At 33.9% G+C, this 20,000-nt stretch overlaps 1 protein-coding gene across 8 annotated transcripts in view; it reads left to right on the plus strand.

Moving 5' to 3' along the window:
- The window catches only part of LOC144965591 (thrombospondin type-1 domain-containing protein 4-like), an 84,886-nt gene that overhangs the window by 34,799 nt on the left and 30,087 nt on the right, over window positions 1-20,000 (plus strand). For all 8 annotated transcript variants that reach the window (XM_078901118.1, XM_078901114.1, XM_078901120.1 and 5 more), the window contains one exon: window positions 14,084-14,282. In XM_078901118.1, the coding sequence (XP_078757244.1) occupies window positions 14,084-14,282 (199 nt within the window). The remainder of the gene's footprint in view (window positions 1-14,083; window positions 14,283-20,000) is intronic.

The raw sequence follows: 20,000 nt of genomic DNA on the forward strand, positions 1-20,000 counted from the left end.
TTAATTCCAAGTAAACAGGAAATTCAATTTGTTAAAATAAAAAATTCAAACCAGCTACGATCTATCTACGACGTTTACACCCGCCTTGCCGTACTATGAAAAAACACATATTTAACAATTTGGCCAGAAAACTCATCCTTCAATTATCGATCGATTTAAATGACTCTCATCTTGGCAAAAACTCCCAAACCCGGGACTTCGCCCACTTCTTGGCCAAAACTCCCAAACCCGGGACTTCACCGAAGTCCCTTTATGGGAGTTTTGGCCAAGATAAGAGTCATTTAAATCGATCGATATTTGAAGGACGAGTTTTCTGGCCAAATTTTTAAATATGTGTTTTTCCAGAGCACGGCAGAGCGAGCATGATTCATTAAATTTCAAAGGAAGGAAATATTTCCCGAGCGACGCTTATTTATAGTTCTGATACCCGAACACAATAGTCCACGTTTATCGTCCGTTAAAATAAATAAATAAATAAATAAATAAATAAATAAATAAATAAAATTACCTTTATTCATCCCACAGGGGAAATTTGTATTTATGGTCTATTCCAATGGAAGACTGAAGGGAAGACTGGAATGACCCAGGCGTCAGTCGCAGTGCAGCGCGGCAAACTGAGCTTTGGCGAGGTGACTTGCTCAAGGCCACACAGCGCAGTGGGTATTCGAACTCGGTACCTTTCGGGTACGCATCAAAGACCGTGCCGCTGAACCACGCTGCCCCCTGATAGTTATTTGATTATATTAGAAAGTTGTTTCTCATTCGTTACACTAATGGCGTATAAACTCTCCCATGTCGAGTTGGGTCATCAGTATAAATAAGTTGGGTCATCAGTATAAAGAAGAACACTTACTTTCCACCCATTGCTTTCATCAAATCACAGGCTATAAAAGAGGGCGGATACAGCCGAGAACGAAAAACGAAATCAACAATGCAATTCAATTCTGTACTTGATTAATTAAAATTGTGTCTCTGAGATTCCACGCAGTCTAATTCCACGTTAATATGTTTTTGGAAAAAAAATCATGACAACTAGAATTAATATTACTTTTGAAAACCTCGGAAAAGTAATAATCATGGACTAGACTATTTACAAAATTAAAGGTGGTGAATTATTAGCAATTGTATTGATATATCAAAAAGTGCAGTTTTTACAGAGATATGAGAAATGGTATTATTATTATTATTATCATTATTATTTATTATTATTATTATTATTATTATTATTATTATTATATTATTAGTATTATTATTATTTTATTATTATTATTATTATTATTATTATTATTATTATTATTATTATTATTATTATTATTATTATTATTATTATTATTATTTATTATTATATTATTATTTTATTATTAATTATTATTATTATTATTATTATTATTATTATTATTATTATTATTATTATTATTATTATTATTATTATTATTATTATTATTATTATATTACTATTATTAGTATTATTATTACTTTTATTATTATTATTATTATTATTATTATTATTATTATTATTATTATGTTTATCATAATACTTATTATTATTGATAATAATAATAATAATAATAATAATAATAATAATAATAATAATAATGATAATAATAATAATAATAATAATAATAATAAAAGTAATAATAATAACAATCATAGTAATATATAATAATAATAATAATAATAATAATAATAATAATAATAATAATAATAATAATAATAATAATAATAATAATAATAATGAAGATGATGTTAATAGTAATAATAGTAATAGTAATAGTAATAGTAATAATGATAATAATAATAATAATAATAATAATAATAATAATAATAATAATAATAATAATAATAATAATAATAATAATAATAATAATGATGATGATGATGATGATGATGATGATGATGATGATGATGATCATGATGATGATGATGATGATGATGCTGATGATGATGATGATAATAATGATAATAATAATGATAATATACAGTTCGTTTCATACCTCTTATGAAAGAATGGAAATGCAACGCACACCGGAAGTTGTTCCTGGAGGAATTCGTCGTTTTGAAGGCGACTCTCAATTTTTCATAATTTTTCTTTTATAATTTAGTTTTTAGAAAATTCAAATTGGGAAGAAACCAGACATTATTTTTTGAATCAAATAGCTACCGCTTCCAGCGTTTTGTTGTTCCCAAGAGCAATCCAAATTTGACTGTTCTTATTTCTTAGTTTTTAAATCTATAGAACACAGTGTTTGGAGGCTTAACCCCGTTATAATAAGATTTCCAAACTTTGGATGGAGAACAATGATTGCAAATTATATTCTATTACACCAATTATATACAAACCATTTCTTGCATTTCTCCTTTTTAGTCAAATTCTGGCATTGCAAATTGACCAACTGATCATTGTCACTCTCTTATGCTGCCCTCTCTGTTTACCATAATCGTCATCAAACAAGATAGGTCCTCACTCTCTTATTAAAATGTCTTTCATTTGATACTATCAGGTGTTTTTAAGAGAACTATAATTTTTAAATAAAGTTGCTCATTCTGTTACACGAAAGCAGCAAAAGGAGTGTTTTGTAAAAAAACCAAAACCCAAAAACTGGTATCTCTCATTCTCCGGGGGACTGAGTACATACACTGTGTATGATTTTCTGGTTTCAGAGTAATTGCATCTTATTTCCTAGTCTATATAAAGGCTGGTCGTCAATAAAGATCATCCATCCTCGTTCTTTTACGTTCCATAATCCATAGAATCAACCCATACATCATGCTATTAAAATAGTTATGCCACCTTATGATTCAATATGTAAACTATTCATTATTAGTACTCCGAAGGACAGGTTACTTTCAAAGATTTTGGAACCGGAAAAGTAGAAGGTGTGACGTCACGACTTTTCTTCCCTATTGAAAGCGACAGATAACGATATACTATACATAACTAAACTCACGATATACTATACATAACTAAATTCGGAAACCAATTATTCTTGTCTGCAGCACCCATTGTCAGTCATATCTATCTATATTTGGAACGTAGGATTAGCTATGCGTTGTTTGAGGGTAAACCGCAACCGATAAAAATAAGGAAAAAATGTTTTTTTGTTGTTGCCGAAACGGAATAAGAGCAATCCTCAATCCATTTCGTGTTTTTAGACTTGTTTGGTACTACATTATGTTATTGCTCGTTGAGAAGCGTTTGTGGCAAGAGGTTGCAATGACCGATAAGAGATAACCTACTCTTTTGTCTGTCGTTTCTCGTATCCTTGTGATAAATACCAGGCAAAGGGCATGACGAAGACCGTTGGGTATTCATTTTTTCCCCTCCTAACATTACAACGACTCCTCTGGTTAGGTGATAAAAGAAACTTGATACTGGAGTAGCAACAAGTATTAATTACCAACTGCCAACCTTTATATTTTCATTACCGTATATGCATATATATATATATATATATATATATATATATATATATATATATATATATATATATATATATATATATATATCTACCACAATTTTTAAATACCATAGGCCTACATTTTATTATTCTTTACTGTCGCAGTTATTGGACTTGGAGCATTGTTTGCATTTTTCGTGGCAATCAACGAATATTTACAAAAGTCATGATGACAATTCCTGCATGATAGAATATAAAACTGTCGTACAAGAATAGAAAAAGTTAAATGGAATTTAGTAAATGTGAGATAGATAAATTATAGACCTTCTGGAGAATTCGAATAAACAGGAAATAGGAAAAGTTTTATAATAAATGTTTATACAGTTCCTCTCGTAAGTAAGTTTTCCCATTTATTACTCCAACGAATTACTATATGTTGGGCCGAGTTCCATTTCATACAGCACAATCGCCTGTAAGGCCCCTTCTTTTGTACTAGCACTCTTAACAAAATTTGTCACTACTTGTAGCCTGGCACCAATTCACACCGAGTGAGGTAATGAGGACAAACCGCCATACCCGCAGACACAACGTCAGGACCAGTAGCTACAGACTAGACTCAGTATTCCCTAACTTTGTTACAAGACAAAGCAGTGTATTGCTCAGCAATAATAGCCAACACAAATGTAGTAGTTGGGATATATTTTTCGTAGATACAATTGATGAGCAATGCGCAATCACAAACCTACATTTGACCCAAATAGGGGTTTCGCTACATTCAATCCAAAACAACAACAACAACAAAAAAACAAAAAAAAAACAAAAAAAACAAAAGACAAACAAAACAAAAAACCCAACAAAATACAAAACAAAACAAAACAAAAACAAACCAAGCGATGTTTAGCGTGGTCAGTGACCGAAAGGGTGATAAATATTAAATACGTGATCGAGTGATAATAGCTCTATACTTGGAGAACTTTCACGAATTTTGAGCATAAAACTTTAACTTAAACACTGCATTGTATCATTACTGCTGATTCCTGGAATATTTTAGTTTAACCTCGAAAAAGGACATAGAGAGAAAAAAAATTCCATTACGTTGAAATGGATAAAACGAATGTGAACATTAATATAGGCTTGTGTATTCTCATGATGTCACCATGCTGAATGCTTTCATCAACGCAGGCAAAAATAAATAAATTAAATTGCATTCGATAAGTATAAATCGTCTGCTCGGCGTCTTGCTTGTATTAGCTAGCATTCTTACAATATCTGTCAAATGCATACAGTCGGTGGATTCTATTCATTCCCGAGTCTAATAATGCTGTTGATTTTAAGCAGAAGTTGAATTTAAGAGTGTTTGTGAAGATTCCACTGTGTGAAGATTCTTGATGAAGTTAACATATTCTTGAGCCTCAAAGCATTTTTCTTTATTTACTTATTTTCTCCATATGACATGATTTTCATATCAAATGCAGAGGGAAGATGTCATTTATCTTTAAATGTTCCAATGCAGAGGATTATATCGTGTAATCAAATGTGTAAAACAAGTCAGGAAACGATCCTTCTCAATTCCCTACATAAATCACTCAAAGCAACATACAAACAAACAATCAACAAAAATCAACAAACAAAACATTCCGAATGAACATAGTAACATAAAAAAAGAGAAACGAATCGCAAAAATAAAAAAAAAACAAAAAACAAAAACAAACAAAAAACAAACAAAAAACAAAAAAACAAAAAACAAAACAAAAAAAAAACAAAAAACAAACAAACAAACAATAAAAAAATAAATCCAAAACAAAACAACAACTCAAACTGGAAAAAAACAAACAAAATAAAACCACCTCCCCCCAAAAATAAATTTAAAAAAGAAAAAAAAACCCAAAAAACAAAAAACAAAACAAAACCCCAATATAAATAAAAAATGAAACAATTTTTTTAAAAATACAAAATATATATTGATAACAAGATTTGGGCACACTGCTTGTGGAAGAGGGTTGTTATAATAGATTTTAATGCTTAAGTAAATAAAGCCGACCAGAGTGGCACAGGTTCAAAGTCCTCATCATCCAATTCCTTTCACTTTTTCTGACACTGTTTCGTAAACTACACTTTGGGGGGGGGGGGGGGGCATTTATTAATGTCTGATGACAATTGATGCTATCCGTTTAGGTAAAATACTCACAACATCCACCAGCCGGATAAACCGTACCAACAGACAAACCTATGTGTGACCTTGAGCGTTTATAGTCTGATTGATATATTTTAGTGAGAAGTAATCACCAAATTGGCGTCTAAAAACTATAACAAAGAGCTGATTGACGTAAATTTCATCCTTCTATACAGGTTGTATTTTATATCTTGTGAGAAATAAAGTTGAGTCTATGTGTATGTAAATTTTTTTTGTCAACTCTCACATGTTCATTTTAAAAAGTAATAAACAAAAATGAATATAACAGCTTAAAAAAAAACAAACAAACAAACAGAAAAAAACAGAACTTAATACCAAACTCGGAACTTTCGGGTTCAAAATCCTTCTTCAGCGAACAACAGAAAACAGTGGAAAAAAATACTTACTGAAAAAACAAATACTGAGTACGTCCTATATGTAGAAAGGTCTTGGAGTGTAAACAAAAAACAAAAAGAAGAGTTCGATACGTAACTAAGGAATGCCAAATTGAGTGGAATATAGAACAACGCATAAAATGTGGTGTAAAATTGGGAACACGAGTAGAATAGAAATATGTGTGAAATCTATCCGTTGAAATAAATCCAATAAAACGGTGAACATAATTATCCAGAAGGACGAAGAATGGACAATGATCCTTTAGAAATGGAGTGATCATGAATATGAGTTTTTTACGAACGCATTTTTGTTTTCATTGTTTTCTGTTGTTGCCTGAATAGGGGTTTTGAGTCCGAAATGTTCCGTGTTTGGTATTTTTCTGTTTTGAAGATTTTATATTCATTTTGTTTATTACTTTTTACAGTCCACAGCTTCTAGCAGCTTCGTATTACCCATTCATTGATGACATGACATTCCGCGTTTATTACACCGTGGAGATCTTCCATATTACTGTCTTAACTGATAAGACGGTGTTTTATTTTACCTTACCAGTGACCTGGCAATTGTTTGGTCATGTTTTGACCTAGGTGTGTTATGACCTGTGATATAATCTATTATTTCTTCTTTTTCTCCTTATTTTTTTTTTTACAACGTTGGCATCTTAATTAACGACATTCCGCCTTTCCATTTCCGTCCCAAAAGACCGATAGCATCGAAATTGCGCGTGCCATTTCTTTCCCATTGTGATCGCCATCCTATTTTTGGTGTGATGTAGTGTGCTCTATTTATTATTTTTTTTATTTCTTTGGCGGTGACCATAGAACATCTTATTTACAATTATCCGCCCAACCCAACACCCCCAAATACTTTTATGTGATGTCAAACGCACTGAGGCCGCCGGGTCACGCTAAATAATTTTCTATTTAATGTTCGAAAATAGCCAGGCGGAGATAATTTTGATAGGACAGACAATCACAATGAAACATTGAAACGTCTGGAATGCAACGAGATTTTTCGATAATTAAGCTCTGAACGAATTGTTTTAGGAAGACGTCAAACCGTAGACAATCACTCTATTTTCAGTCTCAATATACTTAGATATGGACCTAAACAACTGGAAATCTTTGTACTCATACGTGCTTCTGGCGTATCTCTCATATTATTATAATATAAATACCTGGCGATAACGATGCTAAAGGTATGTATAGACACTTACGTAACCCAGTAAATAAAGTAACTGATCTTTCTTTAGCTCAGGCATCCATCCGATAGAACAGAAGGTTGATTCTTCAATTTCTTCTTGCAGACAAAGTAAATGTTGCTGCAACACTTAACATGTAAGACATTGTTATTTACTTCTTGCAGACAGCAACTCGCGCTGATTTTCTTCTCTCTTTTTTCTTTTAAATCGTATCGTTTTAATTATTGAGAGTTGGATAAATAGAAAGATAGATATATAGATAGATAGATAGATAGATAGAGAGAGAGAGAGAGAGAGAGAGAGAGAGAGAGATAGATAGAGAGAGAGAGAGAGAGAGAGAGAGAGAGAGAGAGAGAGAGAGAGGGGGGGCAGGGGGTATTTACACATTATGATATTTACATTAATTTACATACATCTCTGTTGAAATAAAGACATACAAAAACAATGAGTAAATCTTTAAATAGAATATTACCTATCTTCGTCATGCAAAACACAATTGTAATGTTTGTGTGGCCATGTAGTCTAGTGGTATGCCACTCGCTTTCGGATCTGAAGGTCCTGGGTTCGAGCCTCGATCGGCGCATATTGAGTCCTTGAAGAAAGCTCCTTATTCACACTCTCTCACCGTACTCAGGTGTAAAATGAGTACCTGGCCGTTAACAGCGTTGTCTCTGTCCGAAAAAAAAAGTAATATCACATAAAAGGCGTCATGTCCCGTCCTACATGTTAAATGTTGCTGTTGGCCAGGGACCCCTTGTAAAGCGCTTTGAGCACATTTAGTGGATATTGCTCTATATAAAAGATTATTTTTTAAATTTTCAAATAAGCGAATTTAGCCATTAAATCTCTTCGAGACTAAATTTCTTCCAAATCTTAGTCTATACCATAATACATTTCGTTGCGATCCATGGTTGTACCATCTTTCTTTTTCTAAATTGAGCATTTATAAAGCCAAATTTCCATTAAACGTGCTCAAAGCGCTTTACAATGGTTCCCAATCCAGCAGCAACACTTAGCATGTAAGACGAGACATGAATCTTGTGAGGCGATATTGCAAATTGGTTTTTGACAGACAAAACTGTATATGACTCGGGACTCTATTACACCTGAGAACGATGAGAGAATATGAAATAAGAGCCTTTTTCAAGAACTCAACTTTGCACCACTCAGAGCGGGACTGACTCGAGTCCGGGTCCTTCCAGTCCAAAGGCGAGTGCCATACCACAAGACCAAGAAAGCATTAACAGCTATTCTGCCGTACTTTGGAAAAAAACTATATTTAAAAATTTGCCTTCGCAAAGTCCCAGGTTTGAGAGTTTTTGCCAATATGAGGGTCATTTAAATCGATAGATATTTGAAGGACAAGATTTATGGCCAAATTTTTAAATATGGATTTTTCCAGAGTACGGCAGTATTGGGTTTGGGGCCCAAATGAAGTCAAAACCACATCATTGTTATTGCTATTTGTAGTGTTCTCTGGGTGTAAATGGTAAGGCATTTCAATGTCAAGTTGGGATAAAATCAGAGCCCGCACGTAAAAGGTTAACGTAATTGTTTAATTTAGACTGACAATCCTATCTCTCTCTCTCTCTCTCTCTCTCTCTCTCTCTCTCTCTCTCTCTCTCTCTCTCTCTCTCTCTCAATGCCAGTGATAACGCCCTCTAAATAAGAATGGTCTTTTGTTTGAAAAGAATCTAAACTTAGCCACCCGTTTCAGTCCCGTCATCTCTGACTGGGTGAAAACTAAAACGATTTACTTATTCAAGAGTGGCATCTCAGCTTTGAATCTCGCTCATCATTACAGCGGCTATGTGGTCTAGTGTCATGACTCGCTTTTAGATCGGACGGTCCAGGTTTCGAGACCCGACACGAGCAGGGCATAATTGAGTCCTTGGAAAAGGCTCTTTATTCACATTCTTTCACTGTACCCATTGTAAAATGACTATCTGGCCGTTAACAGCGTTGTCCCTGTCCTCAAAAATTGTAATATCGCCTAATAGGCGTCATGCCTCTTTCTACATGTTAGTGTTGCTGTTGGCTATCGACCCTTTGTAAAGCGCTTTGAGCGCGTTTAATGGCCATTGCACTATATAAATTCTCTTGTATCAGTATTATCTGTGAGTTTCCCTTACGTGTTGAATTAAATCAATGTAATTTAATGAGCCCATTTTAAAATAGTAATGATTTGTCCAGTACGTGTTGTAGCCACGAGAGAAAGGAACAAGGTGACAAATGCATTCGACTTTGACCAATATCATCAACAATAAACGGTCGCAACTCTGTTACTGTAATTCTCTTGCTGAAAGAATCAATCAAAGTTTAAAGACATTATAGATGGGTAGAAGGGTTGGGGCGAGGTGGCAGTGACCTGGGAGATTCGGGTTTGACCCCGACTTCAGACAGTTTCTTTTATTTCCTCGGGCAAGACAATTCACTCCCAATTCGTTTACTTTGACAACGTAGGTGATTCAAGTTGACTTTAGACGTTTGTTTGATAGATTTTCTACATTCCCAGTCGTATCTGATACGCGAAAGGGCCTGAAATATACTTCTGTGTCAAATTGATAAATATAGAATATGTCAGTTGGTGAAGTATTTTGTTCAACGACGGTTTCTATGTCATTCTTTTTCGTCAAACATTTTCTTATTGCGATCTAGAAAAAGGATATAAAGAATCTATAAGTATCATACCTGAAATCTACGATGTCAACCCTTTCCCAAGCCAGGATTGATATGCTAATCTTGATCTGACATACTTTCTTTTCGTATTCATTTATTATTCATGAAGCCTATAATCCTCTTAAACTACCTAACGAATTAATGATAATAATAATAATAATAATAATAATAATAATAATAATAAATAATAATAATAATAATAATAATAATAATAATAATAATAATAATAATAATAATAATAATAATGATAATAATAATAATAATAATGATAATAATAATAATAATAATAATAATAATGATAATAATAATAATAATAATAATAATAATAACAATAATAATAATAATGATAATAATAATAATAATAATAATAATAATAATAATAATAATAATAATAATAATAATAATAATAATAATAATAATCATAATAATAATCATAATAATAATAATAAGGGAGCGATTATTTAGGTAATATTGCTAAATAGCCATATGGTTATTTGACCAGTATCGTTAAATAGACTCATGGTAATAAATATGCACAATATCATAAAGATTGAAAAAGAAAATTTAAAAAACACCAAAAAAAAAACCACAAAAAACAAAACAAAACAAACAAAACAAACAAACAAACAAAACAACAACAGCAACAAAATATAAACCAACAAAACGAAACAAAACAAACATTCCGATATAATAATGAATTGAGAAAATTGGGTCATATTATCTATTTGCCCGTCTCTCTTTCGTCTGAATTGTTAAAGTCTAGGTGCATGTATTTGCAGGTCTGACAACGGAACGCAATCATGGGCCTGATTTAACATTGTTTTAATCGACAATATTTTGCGTTGGTTTGAGAGCATTTCCATTACAACAGTACCATAACAAATTGGGTTATCAGACCTATTCGTCTGAATTGTTAAATTAAAGTAGAAGCTCGACGGTTTGAGATCACAGATTATTTGCACGAACTTCATGACTATATCATTACACGTCAGAATTAATTTCTGCACATTGAGTAGCTATATACATCGCTAACGTTTCTTTGACCAAATTATATAAGCATTTAAACACAAACCAGATGCAATGCAATTTTGATAATTTATTCTCCTTTTTTTTTGCAAAGAATAATACGACAGTATACCCACCAACAACCCCCCCCCCCCCCCAAAAAAAAAAAAAAAAAATTTATTAAAAAACAAAACAAAAAAAACACAAAAAAAAAACAAAACAAAAACAAAAAAAAAAAAAAAAAAAAAGAACCCAACATAATACAAAGTTTTAAAAATTCCTTTTGACCAGAAAGTTTTTTTTACCTTAACTTCAGATGATTTAGAATAATCCACACCTTGACAAAAAAAAATGTAAACCGAGAATCAAAGAAGTCTTAACGTTAATCATTTCAGGGGTGTTGCAATTCATCAAAATTTGACATAAAACGATTCTAGCCAAATGAAAAAAGGTGCTTTGTCATTGCAATGGGGTTTCCATAGTATAAGTTATGGTGAGAATAATAATATACGATTCTTTCATCTCTTTGGATTTATTAAATGAGTTATTTTTATCGCGCCCAATAACACAACGAGCTTGCGAGAAATGAAACAATACGTTTATTCCACCCCTACAAGTAAGGTTATTAGATATTTTGTAACCAAATGGTATGGTATTAGTACTTCTATTCACCATAAATAGTATCTTTTTCATTCTGCTTGAATAACAATTTGAACCAAAACTAAAAACGTTGGATTTGTATTCATGCGCACCAAAATATTATTTTTAATTGCCAATCAGTTGTCTTTAACACCTAATTTCACACCAATAAAATGTAAGCAAATATTCTGCAATCGTTGAATAAAATGTTTATTCAACACGTTCATTAACGATTACGTATTTACTAAGAAATGATGGGGTTTTCCAATGAGAAGGGTGGAATAATAAAATTTATTGCACGCTTTGATTTTTAAAAAAAACAAAGAATCCTCTAATAAGTTCTTCCCACAGGAAGGGCTATAATAAAAATGAAATTCTGTTCTTCACACTTCCGGAAGGTAACATGTTGCTGGCAAGTGTAATATTTTCCACTGACATAATCGGGTCATAACGTTCGAAATGTCAACGTCTATAGGTTAACTCATTTTAACACACTTAGCACATATGTATTTACTCCTTCAAAATGACAGCTTTCAGCTGAAATGTGACCACGACACCGGCTTCAAGATCACAGCATTCTGTTTCGTTCTGTTCTTTATCCTTTGTCCTAAATTTATAATATTCTTGTGTACGGCTATGTAGTCTAGTGGTACGACACTCGCCTTAAAATAGGATGGTCCTGTGTTCGAGTCCCGCTTTGAGCGGCACATAATTGAGTCCTTGGAAAAGGCTCTTTACTAACATTCTCTCACCGTACTCAGGTGCAAAGTGAGTACCTGGCAGTTAACAGCGTTGTCTCTTTCAGGCGTAATGTCTCGTCCTACATGTTAAATGTTGCTGTTCGCTACTGACCATTTATAAAGGCTTTTGAGCACGTTTAATGAATATTGCTCTCTATAATAAAGGTCAAAATGTCGCATAGATATAGAAATGATAAATGTAGTAATAAGTTCCTTCTTTATTGGTGATATACGTATTTATTTAAATTTCACGATGTTCAACGAATGTCTTTTGCATACACAACTGAACACGACAAAATCTCTCTTTTTTTAAAGTCAAAATAGTTTTGCTGCAAATATTTCTTCTCTTTCAGGTCGTGGCTGCACTCGATGTGAACAAATTTACAAGTCTGATAACCGAAATTGTTTCGGTTGTGAAACAAATAAACCGACGGGTACTTATTTGCAGGTCTGATAATCCAAATTGTCATTGTTTCATCGCTGTAATGGATATATCCCCGAACAAACACAAAATATTGTCCATTACAACAATGTTAAATCAAGTCCATAATTGCGTTCGGTTATCAGACCTGCAAATATAAGGCAAACTATTCAAAATTAAAACAATTTCAAATCCGATTATTGCGCATGCTAATTATCTAGACCTATAAATACAGTGTGCTGGTTGCTTGCACTCGTGTGTGATTAATGCATTTTTATACAAGATAAAATCTGACTTACTCCAACAAAACTTATTTTCATCATCTATTAATTAAAATAAAAGAGAACTTGGCTGTGCTTTCATGTCGCCGCCCCTGTCTTAGATGTTCAATGTTTGTTTGTAAAGGTGCGGAAAAGAGTTTTCAGAGCAGAGGAACTCTTTTACTCTTTGTAAAGGATATAAGCATGAATAAAATCATCGCAACTATAGGGTAAACTCTAGGGTGGTGCGATGGTAGCGCATCACATCGGTTTTTAGGAAGTTTTTATTATTTTTATATGTTTTGTATGGCAGCGCACCAATCACACCCGTTCATTAAATAATGACTTGCACCAGTGCCTGCTCCCAACTTATTCACGTTCATACGTACTTTGATTATTCCATATAATGGTATGGAGTAAATGTGTTTGATACTCAGGATTCCTCTAAAACTTGAAATGGACGATAAACACAACGAGCAACCCTTGCATATCTGACTGTAATCCAAACATTGTAGCCTCATTCTTTTCAAGAATGTTAACACTTATGTTGAACACCAGGAAACACTTAATCCTAACGAATATTGCAAATATTACACTTAAAACTTAATGCGTTTTTCAAGCCCGAAGCGAATCCATATGTATAGTGGGGAAGATGGGATATTGTATAAACCACTGCACCAATTCATGTTAGAGCTCCGATTTCGACGCTTTCTGGTGTTTTTTTTTTTTGTCTTTTGGCAAGAAATGTAGCCAAAGTTCCTCATTTTGCGTTGTTGCACTGAGTAGTAGTATATTTTCATTTGAAATGGAGTCTTCAGATAAATGCTTCCCATTGCCCGAAAGCGGGATGAACAATTAGCTGGAAATTGAATTCACTGCTACAAATATGAATCTTGGGATTAATTTCTTTTACAGTAATTTATTAAATTGCTAAAAAACAGAAAAGAAAAAATAAAATAAAACAAACAAACAAACGAACAAACAAAAATCCCATAAAACACAAAACATAACAAAACAATAAAAAACAAAACAGAACAAAACAAAACAAAACCCCTCAAATAGACATAATGCAGTTTTGAGACGGCGAGTTACAGATCTCTCAATGGAGTGGATACGGTGATTTTCATTACCTTTAAAACAATTAATTAAGTTTGTCTAAATCTTATTACAGCTTGTGGCACTGAGTGCTGTCCAGAGAGTCCATCGGGCGTGTGAGAGATGCACGAGAAATCCCGCCAGCTGTCGTCGCATCTCAGGGCTTTATACAGTGACCGTGCTGAAAGAGGGGACATACAACCCAATAGTGGAAATACCCGCTTCTGCTTGCAGCATTAACATCACGGAGCTTGGAAGCAGTAGGAACTATATAGGTATGATGTCATTGCCGTCGTCGTTATCATCATCATCATCATCATCATCATCATCATCATCATCATCATCATCACCATCGATCATCATCGTCATAATCATCATCACCATCGATCATCATCATCATCATCATCATCATCATCATCATCATCATCATCATCATCATCATCATCATCATCAACATCATCATCATCATACCACTGTCATCACGGACAACAAAAACACAATCATCAAAATATAAGAATTCAATAGTCCTGAATCACACTGCAATAATTGTTTTTTTTCTTTAAATTTATTATGAACGATCAAAGATGCGCCCTTTTGGATTCGAGCTTCCATGGAGCACAAACACTGATAAGTTTTAACATGTATTTATGCGCTTTACTTTTTTTTTTAACCTGCCTTTCTTAAAAAGGTCAAATTGTTGATGTAATCTTTGAATGGGAACAAGGCCACATTATAAATAGCGTTCAAAGTTCAGATAAGAAATGCGGTAATAAATAACATCGAAAGGTGAATGAAGTTATTGATAGAGTTGTTTCTCCCGTTACAAATGCTAATTTAATGCTCACATATTTTCGAGATGAAAGCATGCAGCAAGTATGCTGTCCTACATTGACAAAACACCTGTTTCATTTTGGCCAGAATTTTGTTTAAACCTAAAATATTTAAACAAGAAATAGATCCCCTACAAGCGTCCTTTTTACATGAAGATTATTGAGACCTCTCTGAGTTGGTGCCAGAATTGTGTCAAAAATGATAAATTGCCTCAATCTTTAAATAAAACAATAGCCGCGTTCTTACGTGTATTACTTGGCCAAAAGGCGGCGTTCAAAAGAGTAAATAATATGCCCAATATGCATCTTGAATTTTTATATCTTTGGGGTTATGGACTTAGCTCTTTGTCACCTCCTGTACACGCCGACCAACATATTCAGGTGGACCTCAAGTTTGTGAGCATTTATCACAATGTTTTGACATAGTGCTGTGAAGAATTACTGTACAACATTTTACAACTCCGTGGATCGGTTATCACATGAGTCTAACAATTCGTAATATTCAGGACCGAGAAGGCCCATTATTTTCCCTGGTAGGCATGCACTGAAGATGGCTATTTTATATGGCTTATCTTAAGCTGCATTTTCAAATTGACGCAATGTCCACCAATGCAGAAAATGTCAACAGCAATAAAGTCAAAGAAATCTCAGGATTATTTTTTTTAACAAGTTTACTTACATACTAATTGCTCAGTATGCCTGTTGGCATCTTCATGGAGCTCCATGTCTCCCCCTCCCCACTCACTCATTTCTCCTTCCACTGTTCTCCTCCACGTTGCCCGGGACTTTCCTCTTCTTTTCTTTCCTTCTGATGTTTTGGATCGTCCTTATTAATCGATGTGGGGAGTTAAAACGTCTGGCTAGATTGAAAAAAAAAAGCGTTTTATCAGTGAATGACAGTATAGTCTGTAACAGCTGCTCTTATTTTCCGCATTGATGGACATTGCGTCAAGTTGAAGCTGCTGTTTGAGCTAACTCCACAACACGATGCTTCTAACATTTGCAATTATCTAATTTCATTATGCTGGAAGAATTCTTAGTGGATAATCAGTGTCATGTTTCCACACAAAAGCCACGTTCCTATGCAACACCTAAAGCCTGTTAAACTTAAGCCAGGTGCTCCACGGCATTCCTAGAGCCCTTGACGTTGTTCCCATGATTTTCCGTTTTATTTAGGTTTGTAGACTACCAGGTTTGAAGACCTTTCTTTTGCGCCCCCCCCCCCCCCCCCCACCCTTAATGAGGAAATTAATTTGACACCGTTCTCGTAACTTTTTACTGTTCCATTCTGTATACTGCCATAACATTATTTTTAGCACTTACTTTAGTCTTTGTTTTTTCAAAATAAAGGCCTGACCGAATGATGCAGTAATATTGAAACAATAATAAACAAATAAATATACCGATTTGATGACAAAGTACATAAAGTGATATCTGGCTCATGACTCTAAAAGGACATTCTGTATTTTCCTTGTACTTCTGTACAATATATAATACGATTTCTGACCGAATCAAGCAAACACCTCGTATACTTAACGTTTTGCTCTCTGGTCATTATAAAAAATCACGATATCAGCCAAAAATCATATATCATAATTCTTCATATGTCATCGTTAGTATAAAACCACCATCCTGTATGACAAGCACATTTTTGAAAGTACTTTATAATGTTAAAATATTTGGTCCACACCTCTAAGTTAGTATAGTCATCAAGTGTGGTGATTAAAAATCGTAATTCGCATATTGAACAATCACTTAAAATGGTATGTATTTAAAAAATACTATAATGAAGCTTCCACGTTGTACAAACATTTTTCATTCTTTTAAAACCACAGATAGAAAAATAAATCAGAATACGTGTGAAGCTCAGAGATTTATTCATTTTTTGACTATCTTTAACTGATAAGGTTGTTTTTATACATCTGGTGAATGCCATAGGTCAATGCTAAACATTCAGATTATTGATCACTTTGAATATTTGTTATAAACAACTGAGCCCAGGGCCTCGACCGAATCTTGATCTCGAACCGCATGGCTGAGAAAGTTAAAACTTACAAATTCGTAGAGAATCATTCCATCACAAACTTACGATCGAATCGACGCAAAGGCAAGAATTTGAACAGAGACACATAGTAGTAGAGTGTCTCCGATATGAATTACAACACACAATAATAATCAACCAGTAGTCGGTATCGTCAGAATGTTAAGTGAGGTGAAAAGGTCCGTTCGTGTCATACTGGCTAAAAAAAATACAAATTAATGAAATGTTTGGTTACTCTTGATCTCGAAAAACTATCTAAACAGAGGATTGTCTTGATAACAGAAGAAATATTGTTAGGAAAACATCGCATTCGCTCGAATTCAAGTTGTAGTCGAATATGTGAATCTTTTACCATAAATCGATCGTAAGTGAGCCAAGAAAGGAGCTGAGGTTGTAGAAAATGTGTGTTTTTTTTAAAGAAAGAAAATTGACTATTATTTTAATTTTCCTAAACCCATTCCTCTATATACAAACAGGTCGGGAAAATTTTAATTGCGATCAATTCAGTGGTTTGAGAGCATAATATTCAAACAACGCGTTGTCATTGTTGTAAAATGTCCATTTTGCCATTTCAAAAGAATCTGATGAAATGAGAACTTTAAAGATTCTTTTAAAGAACAATATACAATGCATTTTTTCAAAGCACAAAAAACACGCCCTTTATTCCATGAAATGATATAAATAATCCTTCAAATGTCAACACGAATCACCCTTATCCAAAGTGATAAGATTGGAGGTTGATAATCTTACCCAAGGACAAAAAGAAAAAAAAACAAACAAGAACAACAACAAAAAACAAAACAATACAAAAACAAACGAACATGCTTGAATCGGGGCTCGAATCCGGGACCTTCTGAGTCACAGTGCAATACCCTAACCACTCAGCCACTCACCCCCCCCCCCCACCATCCTCCCGTAATTATTTTAAAGCATAAACTATGTAGAATTAGCCTTTTCATAACCTAACTGGTAAAAACAAATAAATATCAGTGAGAATATGATCGATAATTGCATGCAACAAGCGTGAAGTGTGTGTTCCTTCTCTTTATTAAAGACGGTAACTTGCAGTGAGGCATAAAATACATACATATCATTATATTACATGTCAAGTATTCGCTTGTGTTGTCCTTGTCCTGGCTACAAAAGGGTCGTTATTGGATTTTATTCAGTTATGCACTCCGGATGATAATGACAACCAACACCAACATCACATGGTCAACGGATGTGACCAAGTGGAAGATAGTTGTAAACGCTCTAGGGAAAGAGGGGCAAGTATGTTGTTAAACTAATGATACGGCAAGCTGTAAAAAGCCAGAGGTATATAATCCAATCATTGTTATGATATGCGCGTTCCAGTCATTCCAAAAATGATACAAAAGAGAGACAACACCTTTAAAAAGCAGATGGAAGCTCATTCTGCATGTAAAGATAATTGCGGAGTCCTTATTTTTCCTGCTCTTTTTAACATTCCAGCAAATCCTCCCGGCTCCTCTGTCACATCACGTTACGCCAATGGTAGTAGAAAACTATAATTAATTCACGCAACTTCGTGACGAAGGAATTTGTTAGTGGTTGATGTCCGGTTCATGAACTGTGTACAAGTTGATCTTTTTACTAACAACGCATAAGAAAAAAATATTGTTAATATCGGCAGAAGACAATCTATCAGATGAAATATCCTAAAAGTAAAAGGCACGTTGTCCAGTCAAGCACATTCCCGACGATTAAAATTCCCTGGTGTTACTTCCAGTGACATCACATGAGTTGGTCTTTTTCTGCCCCAAAATTTTTGGTTCGTCCTTCGTACTTGGCCTCGTCTGTACCTGTTATTCTGGCACGGTTGGTCGGGTAAAACAAGTAAACTATCTTATATAGAAGTATGTTCTTCTTGTGTATGTCAAATAAGTGCCTCCCTCTTCAACGATGCGCAAAATCTAAATGACCGATGGAACAGAAGACCTGCTCTATTTTCTGCACTTGAAGTTCACCTAAAAAGAATAATAATAATATATATAGATGAGGTGGTTGTTGTCCTTGTTACTAAAAGTCTATTAGCGTCTTCACACCTGAGTTTGTAATTATTTCATAAGCTAAGTGCCCCTTGAAACACAATCCTGTCGAATAGGATTTAAGTTTATTGACCTCTTGAAGAACGAAAACATAAACCCGTAGCTTATTATTATCTGTCAAAACCTGAGAGTTCTAAAAGCTTTCAGTCTTATGCCATTCCATACATTTCTATAATTTCTCCTAGTCTATTACCTGTTAAATGTTCAGGGGTGGTTCTGTTTCTGTTTGACTGGCTGTCTGTCTGTCTCCCTCCTCTCCCTCCCTCTCTCTCTCTCTCTCTCTCTCTCTCTCTCTCTCTCTCTCTCTCTCTCTCTCTCTCAGTCCCTGTGATATCAGTGTCCACTTCAAAAGTTCAAGACATAAATATATTAGTATTTTTCTGCAGCTGTTGTTGACTTTTGAATTGCGTTCTGACCCCCCCCCCCCTTTCCTGAGACTCCGGTCCAAAAGTGTGAACCTTAACAGTCTTGCTTCTGAACAAAGATGATGGTTAAACAATATTTTCGTAACCGGATTAGTTTGGATTTGGATCCCAAACGCTCTATTTTTTAAATCTACTATTTGTTTCAATTACACTTTTTGACATTTTTGGCCAGAAAACGCGTATGCCAAATATCGGCCAATTGAGATTATCCCAAATTCGTCACATAGGACGTTGTGACTTTTTAACACATTGAAGGTCATAATTTTTGGCGATAATCCCATAAAACGGTATTATATCGGGGCGAAATTGAAGCTTAATATTTAATCATAAGCTCAAATTCTAAGATATGACGTAAAATCAATCCGTGCATTGAGGCGACTGGGGTTTATTTCTCAAACAATATGAAAGTTACATTTCTTAAATCTCATTATTATTGCTTTTAACTCAATTTTCTTCAACTTGACACGGTGGGCTACGTATGCGAAGTTGATATTCTAAAACCAATATGAGAAACGATGTTTTGTCAGTTTATGAAGGTATCGGCCAGATGTTGATGGGGTAGGCTGAGAGACAGTGGGATACAGGTTTCATTAAACCCATTGTAAAACATTCGGATAGAATGATGAAG

The sequence above is a fragment of the Berghia stephanieae genome, chromosome 2, assembly GCF_034508935.2.
Source record: "Berghia stephanieae isolate SIO BIC M18660-M18661 chromosome 2, UCSD_Bste_1.3, whole genome shotgun sequence".
Classification (NCBI taxonomy): domain Eukaryota; kingdom Metazoa; phylum Mollusca; class Gastropoda; order Nudibranchia; family Aeolidiidae; genus Berghia; species Berghia stephanieae.